The sequence below is a fragment of the Sceloporus occidentalis genome, unplaced genomic scaffold (assembly GCF_023333645.1).
Source record: "Sceloporus occidentalis isolate IW3139 unplaced genomic scaffold, rSceOcc1.0.p SCAF_2, whole genome shotgun sequence".
NCBI lineage: Eukaryota > Metazoa > Chordata > Lepidosauria > Squamata > Phrynosomatidae > Sceloporus > Sceloporus occidentalis.
The window spans coordinates 123843420-123857300 of record NW_028316982.1 but is presented as its reverse complement, the minus strand read 5'-3'; the positions used below and the strand labels follow the sequence as shown (position 1 = coordinate 123857300).

General features: G+C 39.5%; 1 protein-coding gene across 6 annotated transcripts in view; it reads left to right on the top strand.

The window, feature by feature from the left end:
- Window positions 1-7364, top strand: part of LOC149318974 (paired box protein Pax-2) — a 162682-nt gene extending 155318 nt beyond the window's left edge. For 3 of the 6 annotated variants that reach the window (XM_089507934.1, XM_089507935.1, XM_089507932.1), the window contains one exon: window positions 5965-7364. In XM_089507934.1, the coding sequence (XP_089364060.1) occupies window positions 5965-6086 (122 nt within the window). In that variant the 3' untranslated portion in view covers window positions 6087-7364. Of the gene's footprint in view, window positions 1-5945 lie in introns of all 6 variants that reach the window. The other 3 variants (XM_089507936.1, XM_089507938.1, XM_089507933.1) reach the window with 1 other exon arrangement.
- Window positions 7365-13881: the final 6517 nt, after the last annotated feature.

The window sequence follows — 13881 nt, the reverse complement described above, 5'->3', positions numbered from 1 at the left end:
AGCATTGTTCTCCCCCAGTCTTCCAGGACAGAATAGAGATCCTGTTGGTGTATTGTCCATTGTGCTGCTCAACTTCATGAGCTAGTTGGGTTGGTCTCTAGGTTGGTATTGAAGTCTTTCCATGCTGAGACTGCCCTGTTGAGAATGGCTTGGGACTTCATGGCCTCCATAAAAGCCATGGGTCTGTTACAAGTCATGTCTGGTGCTACTCATGGTGCTGGGTAGGCTCTGGACCTTGTTTACTGTGCTGGGTCGAGTCAGAATGATCTTGGTGTGGAGGAACTTTCTGCAGTTCCATTGTCATAGATAAATCATTACCTGGTTGCTGGGACTCAGAACCTCTACAGGGCTGAGGGATTGTTTAGGATTGTCCACCCCAGAAGGCTGATGTTTCTGAACTGACTTCTGATAGCTCTTGAGGATTTTCCTGGCAGGCAATTCTGTTGAAGCTCTGGTTGACTCTAGAATGGGGAAATGGCCAGGGTGGTGGGCATAATCACACCTGAGCATCTTAAGTCAGACCAGCAATGAAGCAAGTGAGGCAGAGACTAGAGTGATGCTGGTAGAACATTTAGAGCAAGCCTGTCTGAACAAGGGCTAGAGCCTAAAGACCTACAGAACAAGCTGCAAAGAAAAAAAATTTTGCTGCCACCATGACATCTACAAATAGAGCTGTTTCGCATGCTCAGAGGTTTACTACACACTGGTCCTCAAACAGAAAATGTTGACAACTCGACAGACAAGATTTGCATGACATTTTGTAGGTAAAATTATTCAGATTGCTGCAATTTGATATAGTTCCAGTAGCCTTAGCTCCTGCTTATCCAGTATTATTGGATACTTTTCAATTTGTACTGCCTGAGGATGTGGACAGAATTTATGGCGAGAACAAAGCCACCATATGTGTGCTAGACCCTTGCCTCTCCTGGCAAACAGGCCAGAGGAGGACTGGCCAAATGGATGATGGAGTAGTCAGTACCTTCTTATAACCAGGCAGAGTTCTGCCTTGCCTAAAGGAAGCAGTTGTGAGGCCTTTGTTGAAAAAGACATCCCTGAATCCATCTATAATGGATAATTATCAGCCAATGTTAAAAATATGATTTTTGGTATGGTGTATTGGAGTGTTTGGTGATCTCCAGGTATTTCTGGGTGAAATGGATTACCTAAATGGTATTTCAATCTGGTTTCAGGCTTGGCTATGGAATAGAGACAGATGTCCAGCATCACCTCGGTGGATGACCTACATAGGGAACTCAACAGGAAGAGTGTGTCGCTATTGGTTCTGCTGGACATCTCAGTGGCTTTTGATCCCATCAGCCATGGAATCTTTCTGGGCCACCTCACTGGGATGGGATTTGCAAGCACTGTGGCTACATTTACAGTGTTCGATATAGATCAGGGCCAGGCTATTTGGCAGTCCATATCTCTCTGTATGAACCAGCCTGGACTCTGAGATATAGATCAGGACAGGCCCTTCTCTCAGTTCTACCACCATTCCAAGCATGGTTGGCAAAGACTTGAGAGAAGGCCTTCTCAGTGGCTACCCCTAGACTCTGGAAATCCCTTCCCAGGGAGGTTGGAATGGCCCATTCCTTGTCCTTTTGTCAGCAGGCTAAGACATTTTTCTTCAGACAGGCTTTTAAAACAGAAAGTTTTTTTTTTAAAATGGTTGGGGATGTTGTACCGTTTTAAATGTACTGTTTTTAAGCACTTTTATCTTTTTAACTCAATTTTATTCTTCTAATCAGTGATGTATCTTAATACTGTAACAGTTTAATTCTATTTCATCATCGCCCCCAGACTGTGGAATGGCCTGCCAGATGAGGTCCGTCTACTTACATCCTTAGACAGCTTTAAAAAGGCTGTTAAGACGGATCTCTTCCGGCAGCCTTCCCAGAATAGAGAACCCGGCCTTAGAAGAATGTCTGGGAAAGATACTGCTGTTCCCACTGATTGTTTGCGGGTGTGATGCTGCTGACCTTTTGGTCAGTTTTTAACTTGTATGTTTGTTTGTGTATTTTTTGTTTTGTGCCTTTTTAATACTGTATTGGATTTAATACTTTTTTAAGGAGGGGAGGGTAGTAGGGATTTTATATGTTCTGTATTTTTAACTTTGTTAGCCGCCCCGATTGTTCTCAGAGGGGCGGGATACAAATAAAATTTATTATTATTATTATTATTATTATTATTATTTTAATGCTCACTTTTCTATGTTTTTAATTGTATTCTTTCAAATTGTAAGCTGCTTATTTTAGGGGGGAAAGCAAGATATAAATAAAATAAAATAATTCCTTCCAGGAGGGGCAAACCCTGAAGATGGTGCTAAGGAACTCCAACCCCCTGGTTGTTGACTTGTGGGGACCCTCAGGGTTATGTTTTGTCTCTCCATGCGATTTAACATATACATGAAGTCATGTCTTATGAGGAGAGACTTAGGGAGCTAGGTATGCTTAGACTGGAGAAGAGAGGGTTAAGACGTGATATGATAGTCCTCTTTAAATATTTGAAGGGGTGTCATTGAGGATGGAGCCAGTTAGTTTTCTGCTGGTCCAGAGAATAAGACCTGGAACAGTGGATGCAAGTTATAAGAAAAGAGGTTCCAATTAAACATTAGGAGGAACTTCCTGACAGTAAGAACACTTTGACAGTGACACACTCCCTCGGAGTTTGGTGGAATCTCCTTTGGAGGTCTTTAAACAGAGGCTGGATTGCCATCTGTCAGGGGTGCTTTGATTGTGAGTTCTTGCATAGCAGGGAGTTGGACTGGATGGCCCTTGAGGTCTCTTCCAACTCTGTGATTCTCTGAGAAGGGATTTGGCATTGCCTTCTGAAGCTGAGGGAGTGTGACTTGCCCAAGGACACCTAGTAGGTTTCCATAGCCAAGCAAGGATTCAAACCCTGGTCTGCAGAGTCATAGTCTAGCTCTCAATCCGCTACACCATGCTGGTTTGCTTCATAGTTATTTACGCAGGCATTTATCCTAATATAAACAGATCTGAATTGAGAGCTTTTAATTTTCTATAAATCTTTTTCATTGGTTTCTTCTCTTTTCTGCATCTAATTATCCCCTTGATCATGTAAACATATCAAAACCTCATTAAGCAGTTGTGTTCCTAGGAAAATAGGCTTAACAAAAGGAAGGAAGGATATTGTCCACCTATATGGATGCTTCTTCATCAACTCACAGTGTTTCATCTCTTAATAAGGCTGCCATGCAGTGTCTTTTCCCTATCTCTAGTCCAGTCCTGACCAGTCCTTACCATTTCCACTTCCCACATTCTATGGAACATTGGCCCCATGACACTGATTGGAAACTGTATGAAGTGGTTAGCATGTTTAAAATTGAGATGCATATGGATTTCCATGGGATGTTAGACATTTCCTCTTGCCTCAGTTCTTCCTTCTTTAACATGTAAAAGTTAATTATCTCAATCTCAGGGCTGTTACAAAAATCAGACATTTTGGATTATGCAATATGTTTTACTCTTAAAGTGCTGTAAAAATAATTTTTACTCATTAAGTTACTGTGATAACTGTTGATCAAGTTCTATTGTGAACCATGGTTTCTTGTAAAGGTGTAAGTCCTAGGTTCTCACGCGTTGGATGCAGCCCCAGGGAGGCATGACAGTATCTCAAGAGGAGCACTGACTACAGGCACTGATTAGCTGACCCTCCAGAGAGGGAAGGTGCTTGGAACGCTTTTTCAGTATCCCTTCAGCATCAGACCATGTGGCAGGGAAAGAGAGAGGAAAAGAAGAAAGTGAATGTCAGGGTATGGTAGGGAGGCAGGGGCTTGTGTGTGCAAGGACGCTGTTTGGGAAGGGATGGAGCAAAGTTCACTGCTCCTCCTTTCCTTCTCCTTTGCTCTTTCCAAAGCCAAAATCCCACAGCTGGTAGAGTTTCTGGTTTTGGAAGAAGCATGTTCCTGTTGTTCTTTCCAAATCTTAAGCATTCCTTTTTGCTTCACTCTGCTCTGAACAAACAGCTGGCCATGATCAGTTAAAGAAACTGGAATGATGGTTTTCTTTTTAATACGGTGCAGCATCAGCAGCATTTGGAATTACCTTGCAAACTCTTTCTGTCTTGTTCATATTGTACATGAGACAGTGCTTTATTTCTTTACTTTACATGAATACACTGCACATAGTAATCTATTTCAGGACATCTGAGAGAAGGTTAGATTAGGGCTCTTCTCTCTCTCTCATACTTAATGATGTAGGCCTCACATCAGGTATAAACGTTGTGTTGAGTTGGATATTGAATTTATTGAGATAAAAAATGTTCTGATTTTAATGATGTTATTTCCTTATGAAATGTTAAAATATGAGTATACATATATGCACGCTAAAAAACAAAATATTTTTATTCATATACTGTATCAAGTGGGAGGGCTCCCCAACATGTGCATGTAGATGTAAAGGGTGAATAAGTTTGAGAATCACTGATGTAAACAATTAAGCACATCTTCCCTACACGTTCCCTAAAACTAGATGGGTATTTTTATACTTTGGACAGCTTTGTGTTGTGTACATGCACTATTATCTTAAATAGGCTGTTCCTACTGTATATTACACAGTTTATGCTTTTCTATTTTTTTTGCCAAAATTGAAACTTTAAAGGCCCATCTTGTCCTCAGCACTGCTAACAAAAAGCTTTTCTTCAAGGATCCTGATGGCTTAATCAGCAGTTTTCACTTAATAGGTATGGCTATCAACAAATTTGGTGCAATATAGAAATATTAAAAATAAAGCCCAAATTATAACTCTTTCTCCCCCAGAATGAAAACGGCAGCCTAGGTATTCCAGAGGTTTAAAGGGTTGGGTCCACGATTTGCCTTCTGGGGATGGAGGAGCTGGTGAAACAAGGGAGAAACCCATCTTCACCGTCTCCCTTGCCCTTCTGCAGCCTCCAGTGCCCCAAGATCTGTTATGGAGTGTAGAGGAGCTCTTGGAATAGAGGGAGTACTGGTGACTTCAGTGGGTGGGGGAAACAGCAAAGATGTCCCTGGTCTGGTAGCTGTAGCAGAGTTCTGTTCAGGGGGATTCCTACTGGCAGAAGAAAATATGGGACCTACCCATAAGACTGATGTAGCAACAAAACAGTACTAATTTAGGTGTGATGGACCAGCAGAGACATAAACTAGGGGTCACTTCCTATGTGATATTTTGCATCTGTGGCATGGCCTTTGGAATTCCACATATACTCGACTATAAGTCAACCTCATATATAAGTTTTGGGGCCAAAATTATGGATTTTGATATGACCCGTGGGTAAGTCGAGGGTAAAACTTAAGGGCATGTAATGAAGGATATTAAAGACAAAGCAAAAGAAAACAATACCATAAACCTGCAGGCATAACTATTTGTGCTCATACTAAAGACTGATTCATGAGAGTGTAGAAGCGGGTCAGTGCTTCCAGGGCAGATCAAACCTTTTTTTGTTGTTGTTCACCAGGGGAATAGTTAAATATACATATATCACACACACACACACACGAGTTAAACTACAGTATTTACATTGACCCATGGAGAAATCAAATCAGGTTTTTTGGGTCAATTTTTTTAACCTAATTTCTAGATTTATGCATGAATATATACAGTACTCCTGTAGATGCATGGCAGATAGTTTGTAATACAGTATAGCTAGATGTTTCTATTGTACGCAATCAGATTGGAATCTAGGATGCAACCCACTACTTTGGAACTCCTTCTATGTACCCAGCAGTAGGTAATTCAGTGTACATAGTTTCCCCATGTTCTAACATGTTATACAAATATAGCCTGTCTTCTTTTCTTCTCTGTTCTCCATATAGACCATTAACAAGTGCCCATCCTCAGATTTCTGCCTCTAGTCTCTTTTAATATGCTCTCTCTCTCTCTCTTTCTTATTTTATTTTACTGTATGTCCTTTCAATCAGTCCATTCTTCTCCTGTGTTAACTTTCAGGTTCCCCTTATTATTATAGTGCCACATCCCGGGGCTCCGCACCTCCCACTGCTGCCGCTGCCTATGACCGCCACTAGTTACCATGGGAACCACATGAAACTGCAGGGTGACAGCCTAGGCCTCCATATTGTACCTGTCTGATGAACGTTCTGCACCACTTGGAAGGATGAAGAAACTCTCTCCATTTCCATCAACCACCCCCTTCTACCCCACCCTCATCTTTAAGATTGCAGAACATACTGGAATGTCATACATTTGCTACCACCAGATTGAAAACTTCATGTCCTTTGTGATTCAATCAAGCAAGTTTATTAGAGGATGGCAAACACAAGCCTGTGGCCATTGCTCCTGCTGCTGTTGTTGCTAATGCCACAACAATACTTCAGACTGTCCTACACGAATTGTCCTTTGATTCTCTGGCCTTCAATTCTTTCCACATGAGGCTTCCCTAACCTCTGACTGTGAGAGGAGTCTGAGCAATATAGTCTGCACTGTCCTCCTCTGGGACCGATACAGACAGGAGCTAGCAAAGGAGTACTGCTTGCAACTCATTGTGTCCTCAAGAAAGGCTCATCTTTGAAAAACACTTCAAAATGATAACAGGTTCCTGAAGCCACCAAGGGCTTTTCTTATTCTAAGGAGGAAAGACCCTGTGTCATTCTCTCTCAGTTCCACAATGTTTTCTGTGACCCATTCACTCCTATTTCTCCATAGGTTGGTTAAAACAATTAGGTCTTGCTTTCCTCATGGTTTCATCTGAAGACTGACTGTATCCATCCAGTATGTCGTAATTTTACAGGCTGAAGTTTGGGGGAAAGTCACATACATAACATGAATATAACAGAGCCAAATCAGACAGGAGACTGGAGTGATGTCAACCAGCCAATGGCAAAATGAAGAACTATATAAATAGATATATAAAAAATAACTGTTTTTAATGCTTTGTCCTTAAGGTCTGTAAAAAGGAGGAAAAAATGAACAAATCCCCAGTTTTCTAAAAGCAAGAAGTTCCCACAGAACTAAACTGAATACCATCCCAACCTCAGTGGTATATGCTGTTCCTTCTGAACAATAATTCTCCCCTTTCATATATTCTTTTTCTGTTATGCACTGGAATGTATATGTGGGCTAGAGAAGAGTGTCAGTGCATTCTCTGGGGAGTTGGCCATACCGTCCACAACTCCAGTAAGAATTAGGAAGGGGGAAAACTTAAATTTGCTACCGTACCCTACAAATTTCTTTAACAAGTTATCACTGAAAAAAATATTGCAGAAGCATTTTGCGGCAAATAGCACTGAACCGAGGCAATTTCTTGGTTCTTTAGCTACCAGTTTCTGCCATACATGTTAACACATAGGGACTAGATGGGATTCTCTTCTCTCAATGAAGCTGTAATATTCTGAAATAAGTGACACACAGAAAGAAAGAAAGAAAAAACATATTTCACTCCCTGAACCTTCAGTTTACTCTTATATTTTAACCAAATCTTAAGTTACTCAGTGCAGCACTTTCCCTGTTCTTACGATTGTTTGTTTTCCTGTTTCTTCGTGAATAACAACTGGTCAGAATTTGGATCCCTAACAATGTCACTTGCTTTTCTAGAGACAAATTTTTTACCTTTGTGGGCTCAGATGAAAACACAATTAGTGTTCTTCAGAAAGTTGCTGTGTGAAAGGGATTGGGATAAATCTTTCTATATCCTGGGGTACACAAACTTTTTGGCCTGGAGGGCCATATCCAATGTTGAATGTGAGGCACATGTCTGCATACAAACATAGAGAAGCAGATTCACTGGGGAATGGGAGAGGCTTTTGCTTCGACCAGCCGGAAAAGAGTTACGTTGAAAACTAGGAATGGTATTTTCCCCTACCATTCAATGGATTGAGGAGATGTGGGTGGGCTTCTATCAACTTCGGGGTGTGCAAAAGTAATGTCTGAGGGACACAGAATGTGTACCTCTGCTTTGCTCTTTTATAATAGTATTCATGCAAGTTTCATAAGCAAAGGAGACTGAAAACATCCAATGGAATATGATGTAAAGGAGTGACAGAAACTTAAGATGTATGCAATTGATATTATTCAAGCATATACTAGCACCCCCTGCACCCCCCCAAAAAAACCCAGTGCTTTCAAGCCAATAAATATTTTACATGACTATCCTCAGAGGATGTTAAAGAGTAAAAGAAGGAAGACATATAAACATTAATATAAAACATGAACTGAATAGATTAAAAATGTCACAGGTATACATATGCCTTATATTAATCTCCATGTGAAATGATATCTATGAAGATTATTACAATAAACAAAATAGTTGCATGCATATAAAAGAAGGCACTCGACATACTTGCAAGGCAATCTGCAGAGATTTCTAAAAGTGGGCCTCCAATCCTGCAAATGCTACGATTCTATGATTCTATAAGATTTGATGGCAGAGTAATTATAGTTTTATAACATTTTTAAAAATATTAAAGCCATCTTAAACTAGTGACTTGACAAAGAGAAGGAACTTGAAGATTGTGTAAAAATCAACTCTAAAGCATAGATATAAAATCCAGATCTTAATAACGGCCCTACAAGACGCAGTTTCAGCCCTCAATATCCAATCTATTTCTCTTCTCATCAGAGGTTATCTTCCCTATGAGCACTGTATGTACTATAGATACACCTCAAAGGTGACTGAGTATGTGGGTTATAAATACTAAAAGAAACCCCAAAAACCCCATAACCCTGGAACCCACAAATGTGCAAATACAATTTCTCTCCGTGCTTGTTTTGTGATTTATATTATTAAGTGTCCCTGCAATAAATTATACATAGGCAAAACATTAAGGACTCTTTCAGGAATACTAAGAACAACAAATCAGGTGCTGCTTTATCAATCATTTTAATTCATTAATATATGGCATTTGTATATAAGTATTGTTTTATTTATTTCAGTTCATGATTTGTAATAAAGTTTCTTCATTGTTCCACCTTAACAGCCAAAACTTGATGGGCTTCTTCTTTTTTGAATATAGCTTTTCAGAAATATACATCCTAATATTCTATGTCTCCTTTGTCTATATCTCCTTTTGCAACCATACTATTGCTAAAATATCATAATTTATGCAAACTCTCAAATGTCAGAATCAAAATAAACATGCAGATAGGACAACTTTATGCAAACAGGGATATCTGCATTGATTGTATTGGTTTAGAAACTTTTGCCTCCAGCCAAGTTCTTGATGCTCAAGATGCTCCAGCCAGTGGGGATGAACAATCTTTGCTATTTCCTCATTTGAAGCCTCAGCACCATCTCCAGCATTCTTCTAGAGGATCCCCAAAAAGCACCTGGAACAATCTTTCCGGAGCAGAAATAAGAAACTGCAGAGATAGGTGCAATCAGTCCAGATAAGATTCCTTCCCTGTTCCTTATTCTACCAGTGGACATATGCTACTGGTTCAGAAACCTTCTGGACACAGAACCCCTTCCACCCACATAATGCAGATTTTGAATGAAATCCAATTTTTTGCATGCAGGATATGTAGGAGTTGGGGGGAGGGGGTTTGAGCAGAACATGGCAGTATGCAATGTATTCACATTTCTGAGGTCAAGACCACTGAAGAGAATTCTTCTAGGTCAGTAGTTTTCCAAAGGTAAAGCAGAAGTAAGCATTCCAGAGAAGACAAAAAAAAAATCCTTGCCATCTCTCCCTAGTGTTAATACATTTTCAAGACACAGAGTGTGAATTCATTTTCAAACAAGTAAAAAAAGGAGATTTTGCATTTCATCCCTTCTACAAATTGCCAATACTGTGTGGAAATAAATAATTGTGCCCAGAATAGAGGGGAAAGTCTGTTTGCTTCACAGGCCTATTCCACATGATTCTCAGAGCATGTTGATAAACAGGAGCCCAATGTCACCATTCCAATTTTCTATGTAGTCTCAGAATTTTTTTCAAAAATTAACTGTAATTCATAGGATTCAAACACCGATTGAGTCATGGATGCTCACAAGAACAAAACTTTGTGTTCCACACTAGTCTATATATTCATGTTTGCGCTATGTATGCCATTATCATCCTCCAAATTATAATGATGAAGTACAAAAATCCTTCTGTCAATATATTTGCTGTTTTATCTCTTTCACAGCACACAATTGGGGTGATCGAAAAGAATTTCAGCCTCACCTTATTCAAAGTCAGATTTGTTTAAAGTTTAAAAACATAAGCCACTGTTCATGCGCTTACTTAAAATCCTGTTTTAAAAAAAGGAACATTTAAAATTGTTCATTGAGTAGTGTTGAAGACAATTCCTCAAATGTTTTAGAAGCAGAATAGCTGGTTGGGCCCATTAGCACCTACGGTTAGATTGTAACATACCCCTGAAGTTCAGCTGTTGTTAATCTTATTCCTGAAACAGGGAATATTACAAAAATACTGGTATATCTCAGTTGCTTAAAATTCTTTGGTTCGGAAAACCATAAGTGAAGGAAAGAAAATAATTTTACCATTCATGGTCTTTCACTTAACACTGGTGAGGGAGAATGTGCATCACTTCACTACTGCTGGATTAATTTAAAGGCCATTAAAATGTCACTTGGTTTGGCCTGCCTTGGTTGTAAGGAGAGTAAGCAGTTCTGTCTAGAACATCCTATGCAAAGGACCAGGCTGTGCCTTGGTTTTTTCCACCACCTCTTCTGAAGAACCACCTGTGAATGTGTGTAGTGCATTTGCCAAAGAATGTCTAGTGTTGGCACCAGGTTGTTTTGAGTTATGGATGGTGAATTGCATTATAAAACAGTATTATAGTTGAGTTTAGCAATTGACATGGGGATTTATGAGATTATATTATACAAAAGATAACCATCAATATCCATATATATCCCATTGGTTTGGACTATGCAGAAAAACACAAAGATTCTATCAATTATTTAATATTTTGTTATTTGCGGGGGGAAATTACTGCTTTGTAGGAAGATGATGTGTGTAATGTGAAGGCAATTCCTCTTGTATATAAGCCCATTCTGCGTCTTCATCTTGCTAGTGATTGAAACAGACTCACCTCATCATGTAGATAAGGCACACACTGTCTGTACTGTTCAAATCTCATTGTGCTCACTGAAAGCAAATCTCTGTGTTCAATAAAGCACAGGACAAATTCAGAATCTGTGGGAAGAACCACTCCTGACAGGGCCTTTTCCCTGGCAACCTCCAGCAGCCCCCAAAGTGGTTCATTATTGCTTTTCCTTTTTGAAATAAAGCAAAAGAAAAATGCAGGGAAAGAAATACAAAGACACACATACTGGAAAAAAAATAATAAAACTCTATGCAAAAGGGAGGGGTGAAAGGATTTTGGTGTTTTTTGCCGCTCTGCCCATGTGTTGTGGATTCTGCTACTTTAACTACCACAATGTCTTCCTCCATTGCCCTTCCTTGGTTTTGCTCCCCTTCCACAGAGGGCTGACTGATGTCCAACACAAATAGGTGGATTCAAGGTTTGGGGATGTTTTTCCCTTGTCTTTCTTTGGACATGCCATGCCTTGCCTCATTGTGCTTTCTGTTACCCCCAGCTGTGCAGTGGGAATGGGAATAATAAAAACAAACACACACCCTTACTTGGTGGGGTGTTGTCATTCTGTTTTTGATGATATTGGCTGAGTATTTTGATGTCTTTGGGGAGAACTCTTAGCAGGGAATTTTCCTTCTTACCATGCGGTTATCTGTTTTTCACATTTTTCTATCTTGCTTATTCTTTCCTATATTTTGCTGACATCTACATCATTCCCTCCCAGAATTCAGTATGTTGCTAAAGTGCTCTGATGTATCCAAGCTCTTCCATGCCAAGCTTCTTAAAATGTTTTTAAAAGACTGGAGTTGAAAGACGATTTCTGTTAGAACAACTTGCACCTTCTGCAAGTTGTAAATCTTCCTTTAAAAATAGTATATTTAGTGGTGATGAACCCGAGTGGAGACAAGGTTCTTTCCTGGTTTCTCACCCTTGGATAGTAGAAGCTAAAATAAAGGAAAGTTTCTGCACTAATTACAGACCAGTATGAAGATCTTACACAGACAAGACAAAACAAAACTGCAGGTTTGTCTCCCGTTTTTTAGAATATTTCCCTCTTAAGAAAACTTTTAAACTACTTTCTCTTTGTTGACGTTTCGGAAATCAATTATAATTATTGTCATAAGTTCCTTTGCTCTAATGGCAGCTCAGTGAACATAATTAGAGAACGGGGTAGGAAAAATAAATGGGACATAGTAACATACGACTAAACTAACTTGGGCTTTCCTTATATATTTTGCATATATTCAGGGAAAGGCATTATGAAACTTAACTAAAAAGCGGCCATGGATTTGAGGACATTTCATCCATATGACCCACAAAGCTATTGCATTTCATTTTTCTGATTAATAGGGTTTTTTAAAATTTCAGTCCATGACAAAAAAAAAGACTCATAGCTTGTTTTTCTCTTTGTTTGCTTCTTGTGTTTATAGATTCATCTTTGAGAGGTCCAGGAGAAGGGACTGCTTGACAGAATAAGAACTATAATACATTTAGCCCCATGCCATGTCTTTAACAATGCATCTAGACAAGAGATTCCAGGAAATTTAAGATTTTGCTCCCTTCTAGAATTGGCATGCAAAATATTTCAGACTTGCAGAGCCTGAACAAGCAACATATTGGGGGGGGGGGGGGGGACCCAAACCCTAAAAGGCAGAATGATCCTTCTTTTTATTATTTTTCTGCCATGTTATTCATGTTCTTTTAGATATTTTCATTGATTGATTCAATGGTTGGTTGGGTATTTCATATGAGTTGCAGTGCAGCACAACAGCAGGGGGACAAAAGGTGGGACAGAAGGTAGGGCCATATGCAAGATCAGAACTTCTGGTGACAAATTTTAAAGGATGTAATTTCCTAAATATTGCAATCTCAAAGATCTTTTCAAGTCTGATTGCCTTTTAGACAAATTCCAGCCTTTCTTCAAAGTCCTTTGGCCCCTGCATTTTATCCTTACAATAGAATGATAGAATCATAGAGTTCAAAGAGTGCTCAGTCCAACCCCCTGCCATGCAGGAATACACAATCAGAGAACTTCCAACAGATGGCCATCCACCCTCTGCTTGAAAACCTCCAAAGAAGGAGACTCCACCACTCTCCAAGGCAGTGTATTCCATTGTCGAAACCGCTCTTACTATCAAAAGTTCTTCCTAATGTTTTTGTCGAATCTTTTTTCTTGTTTGAAAACCATTATTCTGTGTCCTAGTCTCTGGAGCAGCAGCAAAAAGGTTTGCTCCATCTTCAGTATGGCAGCTTTGTAAAAATGTAAATATGTCTATCATGTCATCTCTTAACTTTCTTTTCTCCAAGCTACATATCCAGCTACATAAGATGTTCCCCATAGAGCATGGTTTCCAGATCTTTTATCAGTTTGGTCACGCTCCTTTAGATACAATCCAGATGGTCATTTGAATTGTGGTGCCCAGATCTGGACACAGTACTCCAGGTGAGGTCAGCCAACACATAATAGAGTTGTACTATTGTTTGCCTCAATTTATATATGATACCTCTATTGACGCAGCCTAAAATGCATTGCCTTTTTTAGCTGCTGCATCACACTGTTTACTCATGTCCTGCTTGTGGTCTACTAAGACTCCCAGATCCCTTTCATGTGTCAAGCCAGGTGTCATCCATTTTATATTTGTGCATTTCATTTTTTTTCCCTGCCTAAATAAGTACCTCACATTTTTCCCTGATGAAATTAATTTTTGTTAGTTTTGGCCCAGCTCTCTAATCTGTTATGATCATTTTGAATTTTGATCCTGTCCTTTGGGGTATTAGCCTCTTAATTTGGTGTCATCTGCAGATTTGATGAACATGCCCTGTGTTTCATCATCCAGATCAGTGACAAAGATTTTGAATAGCACTGGGCTGAAGACAGAGCTCT